The 15,509-nt window shown below is 45.6% G+C and overlaps 2 protein-coding genes across 2 annotated transcripts in view; one reads left to right on the top strand and one right to left on the bottom strand.

Annotated features, from left to right (window-relative positions):
* Positions 1-4,163, bottom strand: part of LOC119891615 (chromaffin granule amine transporter) — an 88,241-nt gene extending 84,078 nt beyond the window's left edge. The window contains exons 1-3 of the mRNA XM_038703392.1: positions 4,067-4,163; positions 364-725; positions 159-283 (exon numbers count right to left, since the gene is read on the bottom strand). Coding sequence (XP_038559320.1) covers positions 159-283; positions 364-725; positions 4,067-4,163 — 584 coding nt within the window. The remainder of the gene's footprint in view (positions 1-158; positions 284-363; positions 726-4,066) is intronic.
* LOC119891504 (scavenger receptor cysteine-rich type 1 protein M160-like) overlaps positions 1-15,509 on the top strand; it is a 1,270,577-nt gene that overhangs the window by 955,857 nt on the left and 299,211 nt on the right. The window lies entirely within an intron of this gene.

Genomic DNA, 15,509 nt, shown 5'->3' with positions numbered 1-15,509 from the left:
ATGCAAACTATATTCCCCAAACATTTTCGGACCTCATGTCTTTAGAGTGTCATCTTGAGTTGTGCAACATGTTATATTTTGATGGACGTGTAGTGAAGCTCCCGCTGGTGTGCACACCTCACTGTGTTAGACATCAGAAGTAAAGAGACTGTTTGTACCTGTTAGTGAGAGGGCCAACAAACGGGTTGATGAGCAGCTGGACGAGAGCTTTAGAGGCAAACAACAAACCAACACGAACATTTTCCTCCTCCAGAAACGAACTGTCCTGAAGACAGGAGGACTCCTGCAAGAGGGAGGAGAACATATTATGTCACCTGTAATGACTGATCGGTCCTTGTCAGGTAAATGTTAGCCTCCACCTACTGTAGCATTAGTAGTCTCGTTGATCTGTAGGTCTGTGACCCAGCTGGTCTGGTCTGTCGGCTCGGTGCCAGAGGTTGGTTCAGTCCGGATCTCCTGCAGACTGAAGGTTGTGTTGTCGAACAGAGACACCAGAGGAGAGAAGGTGGGAGGAGACGGCCGGGGGCTCTGCTCTGACTGTGTACCCAGGACTGGTGCACTATAGCTGGGCTGAGGGCGGGGGGTCTGGATGTTTAACCTGGGGGAGGGCACTGTGCCAAAGCGTGGTGCACTGAGGCTGGGCAGAGAGAGCATGGAAGGCTGGGCAGTCTGGGGCTCTGGACTTGGATGCTCAATGGCGTAGAGGAACGTCGGGATGATCGGCACTGGATGAAGAAGATTAATCTATTGATTCCCTCACTGGTGGCTTGATTACAATAAAGTTAACAACATAAACATATTTACATTGTGAACAAATTTGTCTTTACAAGCCAGTTTGTAAACAGTGTCTCTGGGAACGAGGATGTTTCAGTCAACTTGTGGTTCAAACCTTTGTTACAGGAAGAACGATGGAAATACGAACCCACTGGATGGGAGGTGATCTTCCTTGCACCTTCCATCCAGTTGGTTCTTCTTGCACACTGCCTTATATACCGGGAGTATTGCACCTTTTTGCCGGCTCGCTGCGCAGTATAAAAGGTATGGAGCCGAAAAGACGGGCAATATTTGATCCGCCTCTGAGCAGGGAACGTTGTTAGTGACAGAGACGGAACACCAGCCTGCCGGTTGTGGGATTATGCCGGAAAGTTTCTTCAGTATGATAAATACAGTACAGCAAATGCTGCATATAAGCAGACATTCTCTCTGCGTTTACTGTGGGATGTCTGTATGAAAGCGGCTGTAGTCTCACTGCAGGAATTTAACCTGTAACCTGGGCCTTCCCATGAACTGAAGAACCTTTGGTGCTAAATTCTGCCTTGTGTGTGTGAGGTATTTTTTAACACACTACGCCTACAGTTGTTTGACAGACATTATGGAAGAAGTTGCTTTAGTCAGTCAGAGGAGTGAGAGAGGAGTCTGCAGGATGTAAAGCAGTCATTTTTCTTTTAGAGAAAGTATAATATGGTCTGAGTGCTGCTCTGCCACTTTGTGGAAAACACAGCTGATGACTGGAAATGTTGAGGGTTTAGCTCAACACACATTCTGCTTTGTTAATATTGTGTTGCGTCTATAAACAAGCTGGTGCACACCCACAAGTATACATGCACAATTTACCAGCATATGCTTTCAAACAATGCTAAGTTAGATGTGATTGACCAGCCGCAGTGAGCAGTTGGATCTTGGCTTTCGCATCATCTCCTGAGCAGAACCCGCATTTTTCTAAATCAGGGATTCATCCATAAACCAGAGGAAAACTTTAAGAGCAGCTGAGTGACTGAAATGTGCAACACATTCTCACTCCCAACCATCTGCCTAACTATCTGGATAGAATCTCAAAATAAAACTAGCGGTTAACATTGTGAACCATCATAATTTGGTTAGGTTTAGAAAAAGATTGTGGTTTGGGTTAAAAGAAGTACGTGACTCGTGTGTAGTTAGGTTACGTTACTCACTCTTAATACAACCTGAAGCTTGACCATGCGTCCCTATGTAATGACCCCGGAGTAAGAACGGGTTTAAATGTCAGAATTTGTTGAGATGAATGATTCATCATAACAGGAGTGAAAATAAACTTAAATGAGATGAGTTTACTTTCAGAACAATCAGTGTGTTTCAAGGTATTTGGATATTTTTGATAGCAGTAAAGTGATCTGTAAAACGTCTATTAGCTCCACCTGCAAAAAATGCTCATTATTTCAGATGAAGATGAAAGAAATATGACAAAATATGAGACTAGAAGTTAAGGTTGATGGTTTAATGGCTTTCTTATACAGGTTGGTGATTTCCTAACAATGTCCAAATAGTCTTGAAAATAATTATTTAACTTAGTGCTAATTATGGGTTAAAACTGTGCACCAGTTGAACACTGTCTCAGTTTCCCCTTTAATTCATACCAAATGACAGCATTATGTACTGGAAGCTTCTGGGAAATTATTAGCAAATTACAGACTTATTTGGCTTCTAAATATTTATTTTATATCCAAAGGAAGCGGATTAGTGAGACAAGATTTATTCATTCATTCATTAGAGAGGAAAAAAATGACTGAAATAAGCTAAAAAACAGCAGATAAGCACATCAGAGGAGAAAAGATCAGAGAAAAGGGGAGGAGATTTAATCTGAGAAGAGACCGAAGGAGACAACTGTGAACTGAGACTGCAGGCTTTAAAGTTCGAGGTCAGCAGGTCGTGTGCGTGGTTGACCTCTACATTCAGCTGTGAGTCTAACTGCAAACGACAGCTTTGACCTCCAGGTTTTTAGTTGCGTCACTAATCTGTTTCTGAGACTTCAAGAAGGAAGAACAGAAGAGGACGATGGGTTAATGAATAAACTCTGAATCAAGAGGGAACCTCCGGGTCTGAAAAGAGCCTTAAACCTGCGTCCTCTCTAGCAGCCAGCAGCGGCTGCAGAAAGAAGTGTGATTGTATAGAAGACTCTGAGAAAATGTTTCTTCTTCTCAGCTGATTTATTCCCTCAGTAAACACTTTCCTGATGAGTTTATGTTCTCAGTTGCTAGTTTCAAGTCTTCTTCAACACAGCGTGATGTTCATTTAGTAAATTATGGTCCCATTTAGAGGAACAGAGACCAGGAAGCAGGGAAGGCTTTAGGGCGGGGCTACAAGCTGATTGACAAGTCAAGACCCCTTGGCGAAACTTTTTAACAACCCTGGGTACTCTTTAGCATCATTTTGGGTGTGTAGGGCTCCGCGATCAAGTTTGCAAGAATAAATCTGCAATGTCCGGATAGTCTTTGAAGAGCAATTTGGTAAGGCATAGACGAAGATCAAGGTGTGGGTTAAAATAAAGTTACTTATGTGATTTATCTCCAATCGATGTTGACATTTTGTTTCATAAGGGAAACAAACAGCAGTCTCTTGGATGAAAGATCGGTTTCTGGCCCACCCCATCCATCTCCTTACTTACTTTTGTATTAAATATCCTGCAGCGTTCATAAATTAGGGGCTTGGCCCAGTGCATTACAAACTGACGCCAACGGGTCTTGACCATGTGTCCATATGTGACAACTCGGGAATGAGAATTTCTTGGTCGTTCAGGATAGAAGCGACTCGTATCCGTACAGGCTTAGGTGTGAACACACCACACGGCCAAATGTATGTGGACACCATGTCTAACAGTGACTCTGTGTTCATTAACCTGCTGCACCTTTTCCTCCAGATGTTGAAGCAGCTGCAGGGATTAAATCTGTTAAAACCATGTATCTCTAAAACATCAGTGTTTAAGAACTTTTCAGCTTCATGACTCTGTGTGGCTTTTTTGAAGATAAACTTTAGGTTTTTAACGGTTCATTTATCCCATAAAGAAACTTCTCAAACCAGCAAATTTGGAGATACATGTGTTTCAGTGGGCAGTCTTCCAAACTACTAAATATAGATTTTATTTCTGATCTGACAACAGGATGGCGTTTGTTTCTAATTGGACGCCTCTGTGGAGAAGGTCCAGATTTGAGTTTGGTTTCAGGTTCAAGCCTTCAGCTTCAGACTCTGATGATCTGCCAGGCTGGCTGTGTTATTGCTGTATTGTCCATTTATTGTGTGTTTGTGTACTCACCAACCACAGTGAGCAGCATGTTGTCGAGCAGCAGAGCGACACACACCACCACCAGGACGAGTCTGGGAGAACCTCGACTCTGATGGAGCCACGCCATGTCTACACAAACCCACAAACAGTTTGTTTTTAGCATTTCTCATGTTTTGCAAGTTGCAAGTTGGTTTTGTCTGCAGCTACAGATGATCCGCACTGACCCTCATCTCTACAAATATTACACAAAATACTACAGATAACCATGAAAGACGCAGATATTATTTTATTAAAGCAAAAAATATAATAATTTCAAATAGCTTAACACATTTAAATGTACGCGTACTGTGGTTTAAGTATGCAGGTATAATGTTCACCATCTTAAGGGGCTTTCACACCTGAAAGTACGAACAAAGGTCCGAACCAGAGTTCATCTTTTGATACATGAAATGACTTGACATGACAGGACTTGCGTCATCATCCATGTGGGCTGCGTCTCCCTATACCTACTTGACATTGATTGGTTGAACAGTTCCACGGGGAGCTTTGACCAGAATGAATGAATGAATGAGGAATGTACAGATGTCGTTCTGCAGCACCAACTTAACTCGCAACACATTCTCATCTCAGTGCCAATTAAACGTTGGGCAAACATCAGGCCTATATCGTCGGCGGTGTTTCAGAATAACACCGGCAGGAAAGTGGTGGTGGTGGACCAGTGGATAAGACACATACCTTTGTGAGAGACCTGAGTTCAAGTCCACTGTGACACACCAATGTGTTCCTGAGCAAGACACTTAACCCCTCGTTGCTCCAGAGTTGTGCGACCTCTGACATATATAGCAATTGGAAGTCGCTTTGGATAAAAGTGTCAGCTAAATTAATGATTATTGTTATTAAGACTGCCAGCAATCCGTCTGCACCTGCGTTTGAGGAGAGACCATAATTGGGTCCTTTTTTCAATGCATTTCTCCGTGCATTCGTTTGTTTCTGGTTTACACGGGAACCACCGACTTCCTGTGAATAGTCTGAAAGTCTGACACTAAAAACAAACCGAAACCATGGTTCAGTTTGATCCGGACCGAGACTACCTCTTTTTATCGGACCAAATTTCATCCGTTTGGTCCGGACCAGGGTCCAGGGGAGGTTTCACACCTGTAATTTTGGTCCGGATCAACAGAAAAATCTGAAAATCCGGACCAAATGAGGTAGGTGTGAAAGCCCCCTTAGTTTAGTGTGTAGCACAGACAGTTCTCATCTCAGGGCGTCCAATACCAATGCTTTCAGAAAAAGTGACAAAATGTTGTTATTTAAAGCACCGGGTGCGTCTCGCTTCCAGATGTGTCTGTATGAAACGCTCTGGGACATCTCGTACAGACCGGAAGTACCAGCTAGCTAGCTACGTTCGTGTTAAAGGTGTTGACAGCCACCCGAAGCCCCCCTACCCTTACCACAACCATCAGAAATTTACCTAAACCTAAGTCACTGACTTTATGCATGTTTAATGAGTCTTTTGTGTTGCTGGGACGTAGCAAACGATGGCGTTTCATACGGAAAATACTTATGCTTTGTCACGCTGTATGAAAGCGTCAGTTTTGACGCATCGAGATGAGAACGTGTTGGTTAGCATTAGCTAACATTCAGTCAGAGGGGACATTTTACTGTAGAACAAGTACAGCTTACATTACGTTATCAGCAGTAAACAGCTGAGGCTGATGGGAATGTCATTAGTTCTGCTGGTATTTGGTCATGTTAAAATTTAACATAACATGTTATAACATAAATAGACTTGATATTAATTATTTGTTTTGTAGGTTTCTTTGCTGAACCCTGTTTTTACCTGCTACGACCTCATTTCCTCTCTGGATCAAACTGATTTTATGTGATTAAACAGTTGAATATTCTCTGATTCACGGTCAGCATGAGGACTGCTGCTCAGTAAAAGGCGCCCGATGGAGAAATGTTTTAATACGCTCGTCCCTGTTTTGTTGGTATCACACGAGGATGAAGGTCAAACACGTTCCTGCTGCTGCCCACTGATTGGTGGAGGTAAAGGTAATGCGTCAACAATGGCAGAGAATCAAGAAACAAGGTTTTGGCTCAGTGAAACACACGGTGTGTTCTGGTGAGAATGTAAACAGAAACATTTGCATTCATATTAACCAACAAACAGACGTTCCAGCTGTAAAAGATGTGTTTGTTATTTAGCTTCATGATGTTTCTGTGCTGCACTAAAGAACCTGAGAGCTCCTTCATATCACAGCTGATCTTTAATAAAACAGATATTAGTCTGAGTCGGCACAATCGTTGGTTCAATCGAATGGTTTCATTTTCAGCGCTCCGTTTTAGCTAACAAGTGAAGCGTCTCACTTCTATTCAATCTTTGTTGAGAGTTGCACATGTGCAGTACCCGGGTGGGGCGGCTCCCGACAAGCAAGGTAACCACGGCTTCGTTTCAGCCGAAACACGGGTTTCAGAACCTGGTCTGGAGCGAACCGTTTCAGAGAGGCGAGTTATTAATCTGTAACACATTTATCTTTCATAGCGTTTTAACTGAGCTCTGTCTCCACATCACAGGAACAGCTTCATGTCCTCCGACCTTATTAGCCACGCTAGCCGCTAGGCGAGCATCATGCTGCGTGTTACTTAGTGGCGCAGATTACAGATTACAGATTACAGAGGCTGTGTTCAGTTCAGGAGCAGAGTTTAAAATGCACAAAAAAGAAATATGACCTGTGTGTTTTATCTCGTGCGATCACTGGTCAGGACACAGCGTGGTTAGATTTCTGACTGTCTGTCTGCTCTGACTGCTGATTGGTTTAGAGGCTGTTTCCTGCCTCACTAACACAGTTACCTGACACACACACACACACACACACCGTGTGTTACTATCTCTGTGGGGACGTCTCATTGACATAATGTGTTGGCTAAACTTAAACCTGATTCTTACCCGAACCCTGAAACCAGGTCGTGACCCCCAAAAAGGCCCTTTAAACCTGCAGGGTTCAGCATTGTGGCCTCTACAAAGCTGGTCGGACCCCACAAGCGTAATGGGCTCCTGATTCTGGGCCCCACAAAGTGAGTTAAAGACACACACACCTCCTGTTATTCTCCTATCTCTGTCCATCTTGTTTGTTTCACCCACACCTCCCCCCTCTCTCCCTTTGTCTCCCTCTCTTTCCCTAATTCTGACCGCCCTCTTGCCCCCTACCCCCTCTCTCCATCTCCCCCTTTCTCCTTCTCTCTTTCCCTCCATCTCCCTCTCTCCCTTCCTCACTCTTTCCCTCTTTCCCCCTTTCTCCTTCTCTCTCCCCCTCTCCCTCTCCTTCCCACTCCTTCCCACACCTCCCCCCTCTCCCTCTTTGTCTCCCTCTCTTTTTCTGCCTCTCCCCCCCCCTCTCCCATTTTGTCTCCCTCTCTTTCCCCCTTCCCCTCTACCTCTCTTTTTCTGCCTCCCTCCCTCTTCCTCCCTCTCCTTCCCACACCTCCCCCCTCTCTCCCTCTCTCCCTCTCTCTCTGCCTCTCTCCCCCTTTCTCCTTCTCTCTCCCCCTCTCCCTCTTCCTCCCACCCCCCCTCTCTCACTCTCTCCCTCTCTCTCTGCCTCTCTCCTTCTTTCTCCTTTTCTCTCCCCCCCTCTCCCTCTTCCTCCCACACCTCCCCCCTCTCTCCCTCTCTCCCCCTTTCTCCTTCTCTCTCCCCCTCTCCCTCTTCCTCCCACCCCCCCTCTCTCCCTCTCTCCCTCTCTCTCTGCCTCTCTCCCCCTTTCTCCTTTTCTCTCCCCCCTCTCCCTCTTCCTCCCACCCCCCCCCACTCTCTCCCTCTCTCTCTCTCTCTCTGCCTCTCTCCCCCTTTCTCCTTCTCTCTCCCCCTCTCCCTCTTCCTCCCACCCCCCCTCTCTCCCTCTCTCCCTCTCTCTCTGCCTCTCTCCCCCTTTCTCCTTCTCTCTCCCCCTCTCCCTCTTCCTCCCACCCCCCCTCTCTCACTCTCTCCCCCCTCTCTCCCTCTCTCCCCCTTTCTCCTTCTCTCTCCCCCTCTCCCTCTTCCTCCCACCCCCCCTCTCTCACTCTCTCCCTCTCTCTCTGCCTCTCTCCTCCTTTCTCCTTTTCTCTCCCCCCCTCCCTCTTCCTCCCACACCTCCCCCCTCTCTCCCTCTCTCCCCCTTTCTCCTTCTCTCTCCCCCTCTCCCTCTTCCTCCCACCCCCCCTCTCTCCCTCTCTCCCTCTCTCTCTGCCTCTCTCCCCCTTTCTCCTTTTCTCTCCCCCCTCTCCCTCTTCCTCCCACACCTCCCCCCTCTCTTTGTCTCCCTCTCTCCCTCTTCCTCCCACTCCTTCCCACACCTCCCCCCTCTCTCTCTTTGCCTCCATCTCTCCCTCTTCCTCCCACTCCTTCCCACACCTCCCCCCTCTCCCTCTTTGTCTCCCTCTCTTTCCCCCTTCCCCTCTACCTCTCTTTTTCTGCCTCTCACTCTCTCTACCTCTTTCCCCCTTTCTCCTTCTCCCCCCCTCCCCTCTCCCTCCCACTCCTTCCCACACCTCCCACCTCTCCCTCTTTGTCTCCCTCTTTCCCTCTTCCCCTCTACCTCTCTTTATCTCCCCCTCTCTTTTTCTGCCTCTCACTCTTTCTACCTCTCTCCCCCTTTCTCCATCTCTCCCCCCTCTCCCTCCCACTCCTTCCCACACCTCCCCTCTCTCCCTCTTTGTCTTCCTCTCTTTTTCTCCCTCTCTCTCTCTGCCTCTCTCCCCGTTTCTCCTTCTCTCTCTCCCCCCTCTCCATCTCCCTCCCACTCCTTCCCACACCTCCCCCCTCTCCCTCTTTATCTCCCCCTCTCTTTTTCTGCCTCTCACTCTCTCTACCTCTCTCCCCCTTTCTCCATCTCTCTCCCCACCTCTCCCTCTTTGTCTCCCTCTTTCCCCCTTCCCCTCTACCTCTCTTTTTCTGCCTCTCTCCCCCTTTCTCCCTCCCCCCCCCCCCTTTGTCTCCCTCTCTCCCTCTTCTCTAGTCTCTCTATCACAAGTAAAAAGTAAACGCAGGCTGCAGCTGCTGACAGAGCAACAGGTGACAATCAGTGATCGATACTTGAGCTGAAGCAACATATAATCAATACGCATCTATCTGTCAAACAGCTGCAGACACAATAAATTATCAATTCAAAAATAAACAAATAAAACACAAGATAAGAAATAAAATGAGAATATAAGAAAAATAAATCAGACATTTTGAAAAAACATAAGCTACAAAGAACAGATACATTTAAATCTAGAAAAAATTTAAATTAAAATACGAAATCAAGGATAAAAAATAGTTCCACTAAAAACACTTAAAATTTAAACCTAAAATGTATCGTTTACAAAATAAAAGCTCAACTAAATCCAACAAAACAGAAACAGGAAACCTGACGGAGTCACGTCGACTGATTGATCCGAACTACAAGTCACATTAAGGAAACAGACAGACAGGTGGCTCCTACCTGGACCAGTGATGCTCTTGTTCTTGTTCTTGCAGCTGCTGACGGACCGACTATATATCTGACCTGAGGGGAGGAGAGACGAAACGAGGAATCAAGGAGGCAAGGAGGGAGGACTGAAGGACGTGATGAGGAGGAGGAGGAGGAGGAGGAGGAGGAGGAGGAGGAGGAGGAGGAGAAGGAGGTTTCTTTTATTCTGATCATGATAAAAACAGACAATATGGAGACGCACACACATCTACACGCCGACAACGCAAATGATACACCCTCTGACCTGTGTGCATGTGTGTGTGTGTGTGCATGTGCATGTGTGTGTGTGTGTGTGTGTGTGTGCATGTGCATGTGTGTGTGTGTGTGTGTGTGTGTGCGTGTGTGTGTGTGTGCGTGCGCAAGTGTGTGTGTGTGCGCGCGTGTGTGTGTGCGCGTGTGTGTGTGTGTGTGTGTGTGCGTGTGTGTGTGTGTGTGCGTGTGCAGATGAGGGTGTGTCAGTAATTGTGAGCATCTGCTGTCCTTTTATTGAAGCCCTGGAACAACCTGCAGGCTGCAGACCTTATCACACACACACATCTACACACACACAGGTCTGTTTACACTGCTGCTCTCTCTTGTATGACGTGCTTCATGTATGTTTGTCCTGCTCATACGTGTGGTCAGTCACACTCCACAGACAATCAATCAAAAAACAGAACACTGAGTGAAATACAGATTAAAGTTTATATGTGATTATGTGTGTGTGTGTGTTGGTTCTGGACCCGACCTGCCTGTCTTCACGTCACTGCTGATCATTTCCCAAATCACCCGTCAGTCGTTACAGACTTCCTTCCTGCTGGTTTCAGGGCAGGGAGATAATATCCGGGCAGCTCTAAGAGTCCACCTGCACCTGTGGGGAAAATAAAAAACCAACAACATTGTGTGCGTTTATTAAAGGAAATGGACGTAGCCGCCGTGACGTCACCCGTTGGTTTGTGGACTACTCTTCTGAAGCCTCAAGTTTGCCAGTTTTGCTGTCTCCATCTTGGTTTCTTGCAACCAGCAGCACCGGACGTGACCATATCTGGACAACACGGTGGAGCTAGCTGGCTTGGTTAGCTAGGTGCATCTGTAATTCACGTTAACTGTGACTCCTGATGAGCTTTTTCAGCTGCGCTGGTTAAATGTACACAGAGCAGCGGATACGAGTTGCCTCCATCCTGATTGACAGGTCACCATGGTAGCGACCTGTCAATCAGCTTGTAGCCACGCCCTAAAGCCTCCCCTGCTTCCTGGTCTCTGTTCCTCTAAATGGGACCATAATTTACTAAATGAACATCATCCTGTGCTGAAGAAGACTTGAAACTAGCGACTGAGACCAGAAACTCATCAGGAAAGTGTTTACTGAGGGAATAAATCAGCTGACAAGTAGAAACATTTTTGTAGATGACTTAAAGTACATCACGACTTGTTCTTATTTTAACCCAAACCACGGTCTTTTCTCAAACCTAACCAAACTACCACCATCTGACAGTATTTGCCACATGTTAAACAACATAAGACGTGGTGGTCCAGTGGATAGCACTGCCCCACTGCAAGAAGGTCATAGTTCAAACCCCGGTCGTCTCGCCCTTTCTGTGTGAAGTTTACATGTTCTCCCCGTGGGTTTCCTCCAGTGCTCCGGTTTCCCCCACAATCAAAAACTCCTTGTCCGGCCCTTCAAACGCCCATAGTTGCCTATGAATGGTCAGTGAAACTCATTAATATTAATACGTCCTGACTGCAGGAAGAAAAGGAGGCATATTCTTATGGAAAAGCTACGACGTGACGCTGACGTTCCTTTTGGTGAAGCTGAAGTTGTTTGGTGGGTAAAAAACGCACTTTCATGCAACGCTTGTACCCCGGAGGAAAGGGGGCCCCGGAGCTCCACCCCTTTATAACCGATCTGCAGGAAGGGGCCTCCCTCTTAGTGAGTCACTGGCTGGAGGGGGACACACAGACGGGATGACCCAGGTACTGATCTGGATTCCCCCGTTTGAAAAGAGAGTAAACCAAATGCATTCCGCTTGTGTTAAAACATTTATTTAGTCTACACAAACAGTCCTCTCACTTAACGAGGCTGCCGATGAGTTAAAAGAAATTGTTGTAAATGACATAAAATATTTCCATAATGTGTTTTTACAAGCAGCGCATCACATCCACACGCTGGCGCACAGTGTTTGGTTCGATATGGCAACGAACATCTGATAACAATAGGCAATATGTGAAACTATGCTCAGCTATCTGCTCGACTGACGCACTGAAAACGGCATCACTTTAAATGTAATTTGTCCTCCTGTTCACCTTATTTATGAAAATAAATTGCACTGCATGCAAGTATTAATTAATAAGATTCATATTTGGGGCATTCTTTTGCAGAAACAGATATCTCCGTTTGTGTTTAGTATCCTCAATCATGGATCTTTTTCTACGCTGCAAATGATCTGAAATTGTGTGTTTTTGCACACTTCAGTGAAAGTCAATCAAACGGGTGTTTTTTATTCAGAAAGGCTTTAAGCCTGTAATACTCAGAGGTAATATTTGGATTTATTTTACACAATAGGCCCATTCATTTCAAACCGTTTCATCCTTCTGCCATGTGAGTTGCTGTTTCTCCAACAGGGAATCCAGTACCGAGGGGATTTAACGTTACAGAGCTTCAGGACAGACAGATAGCTTTACTTTTTGCTAAAGCGCTGAGTGCAGCTAACTTTAAATGTCTGCATCTGTACTATTAGCTGGGCTGCTGGCGGCCCTATTAGCTGACTCCGGCCCCGGGGTTCCAAGAGCCAAACCTGGCTAGAAAACCACCCCGGTACTGTATTCCCTCTCATCAAACTGGCCTCTCGGTCTCGGAGGATCCTTGGAGGATTGCTGCTGTGTTCGCTCGGCAGGAGCTGGAACCACTCATGTGTAACGCACATTCAACGCTATTGGCTACTGCAAATGTCAATCAATATTTGAGACAAGTCCCTCCCTAGCTTTGTGTTTTAACAGGAAACACATACATATACGAAAGCAAATAGCACTCCAGTTTACATTTCATGGGAACTTTAAATGTTCCATATTATGCAAAATGCACTTTTTCATGTCTCTCAACATAACTGCAACTCTGTGATTTACGGAGTTTCCTGATGGACAGAGTTTGGACAGATGGAAGAGTTTTACTTGTTGCTAACGCTACAGGCACCGCTAGCTACTGCTAACGCTAGCTACTGTTATCAGCTGGCTCTGAACCAGCGGCCCAAAGCTTTTGTACTAATGTTAGAGTTGTAAACACCAACACACCCCCGGAGCACCAATCTTCCAGTCTGGGCAAAATCAGGACGGCTAGCTGCAAGGCTAACTGAGTTGCTAGTTAGCAGCAGCCAGAGTCCTTATTGAGAGCCTAAATCCCTCCCCTTCTGGTGGACCATCATGGGAAAAAATACGTGCGGTAGTCAACGGCGAGAGAGAAATTATTTTTTGATCCTGTTTGAATTGTGCTCTGAATCACAAACATGATGATGGTCAATTTAAAATATACATTTAAAAGTCAAGAAAGTCACAGTTTGATGTAAAACTGTTGAGGTTTAGACTGTGAAAACACATAATTACAAAGACCACAGACCCAAAAGTCTTGTATGTGACGTCCTAACATCTTCTCTCAATGACTGAAGCTAACGTTATTGAAGCTAACGTCAAAGAGGATGATGCGATAAAAGGACAGAGAGTCGTTGGATTAAACACATCAGGTGAGATATATTTCCGCGTGGAACACGGCTAAGTTATCTAGCTATGAGCAACCAAGCAATGAACGTTAGCTTAGCATTACAGCGCTAACATGTATATTGTGCGAGACGAGAGATGTAGTTAATTGAACGGTTTTCACACAAAACAACATGTAACTTTACTGTTTACAGATATTTCGGACTAAGAAGACCAGGCCTCTTCCTCTTTAACTGCACGTTCCCTGCTCACCGGGACATAAAACCTGCACGTATAGAATCAGCAGAAAAAATCTAATAAAAATTGCTAGAATTTTTGATGACTTCGCCCCAAAATAAGTTTTAAAATGCGTTTTTCTCCCCCGGTTATACTTCTATACACATGCGTGGTAATAGACCCTTAAATCAGTGGAATTACACGATTGGCTTTATATGTTTCCCGCCTCGGCTGTTAAAAGCAGACGATTGGCTTTCTAGAAGGAGGGGCGGGATAACTGCCATCTTTGGCCTCGTGGGCTTTCCCTATAGAGTTGTACTGTGGATTCTTTAAGTGGCGTGTCTCCTCTATAAAACGAATCTGCTGCAGCCACTAGGCCTGCTGTACTCTTGAGAAGTTGGCCAATCAGAAAAAAGTGGGCTTTTTATGGGAGGGGGGCCTTAAAGAGACAGGAGCTTAAACTGAGTGTTTAGACAGAGGTGAAAAGAGGCGCTGAAGAAACGGACAGGACGGGCACAATAATTTGTTTTTAAACTTTAAAGCATGTAAACATTTTCTAATAGAATCCCTAAATACAAGTATGAACCTGAAAAAGAGCACAGTATGGGACCTTTAAGTTATGATGCTAATCCTTATTTACTTTTACATAACAAAAACTTTGAATGCAGGACTTTTACTCATAACAGAGTGTTTGTACACTGTGGTATTACTACTCTGACACATATTTAGAAAGTCACCTCAGCAACACGAGCCAGGGATCTGTTTTTACTTCAGGTTTAAGAAATAGTACTTGTAGTCTTGTAAACATCAAAACACAGCCAGAAGAGATGAAATGAACCTTTCCTCTGTGACATCTGTGTCGTGTTTCCTTCAGTCGCTTACACTTAACACTTCAACACAACTTTACTCACACATCAAGACCCACATTTCCTCCGAAGGTTTTGCTTTTACGGCCTCCTTCTTCATCCTGAGGACACCTGTGTCCTGGACAGCTGTGATTGGCCGAGACACCTGTCAATCAAACAGACAAACACACCTGGGCATATTCTTCTCTTTTTGAATCCCTGGCATCTCTTGAGTGGAAGAAGGCTTGTGTTGGATTTCTGTGATCGGAGACGCTGAGCTGAGATTATTCTTTACCTGTTTGCATCGTCATGAAACGGATTCACTTCTGTCTGTTAATCAGCTTTAATCACCTGTAAACACTCGCACATCCGCCGCCGGACAGAGTTGGGTTCAGCTCTAATGAGTCTTTGTGGTAACATTTCAAACCACATAAAGTAAAACCACACACACACACACACTGCTGCTCCTCAGACAGCTCTACCTGTCTCCAGGTGTGTTTTAATCTCTCTGTGGTCTCTGCGGTGTCACGTATCAAACGTCCCGCCTCACCTGAGGCTGCAGGGCTTCCAGGAAGGAAGCGAAGGCGGCGCTGTCTCTGCCGACTGATGCGGTCGAGCTTCAAACGCACCTTCAAGACTTCTGAGAAAAAGGGAGCTGAAAGAGGACGGATCAGAGGGGAGGGGACAGGTATAAAAAACAAGCGCACCTGAAGGCAGCAGGAATCAGACCCAGCAGAGAGGATCAGACCTGATACCTGACTAAACAGGGCTGGTTTTAGACGCAGATTCTGCAGGAATTCAAGAGCTACAGGACAGAAATTTATTTTCTTTTTCTAATAACCTGATCAATACGCTTTTTAAAGAGCCCGCTCAGAGAGAATTAAAGCGGTGAAGTTAATCAAATCTGCAGTCGGGTTTCTCGCAGGTCTGATCAATCCGTCGGAGAGACAAAAGATACAAGGAGGATCCAGTAGCTGATAGTTGATAGAGGAGTGTTTGACCGATCGATCGGAAGATGTGGGTGTGGCGTAGCGTCCTGTGCGTATCTCTGGTTTGCGGTCTGGCTCTGGACTCCAACACCATCAAATCCTCCAAAGAGACGATCAAGAGCTCCAAGCCGCCGGCGGTAAGAGAAAAAATACTTCACTGTAGTATTTCTACCTCTCCTCCAGCAACAGGGACATGTTGTACTTCTTACTGCACTACATCCATCTGATTATTGTTTACCTA

This window comes from Micropterus salmoides, unplaced genomic scaffold, assembly GCF_014851395.1.
Source record: "Micropterus salmoides isolate LMB-PRFRI ecotype aquatic unplaced genomic scaffold, ASM1485139v1 Ms_hic_scaffold_7, whole genome shotgun sequence".
NCBI lineage: Eukaryota > Metazoa > Chordata > Actinopteri > Centrarchiformes > Centrarchidae > Micropterus > Micropterus salmoides.
The sequence above is the reverse complement of the archived record's forward strand: the minus strand, read 5'-3'. Positions and strand labels throughout refer to the sequence as shown.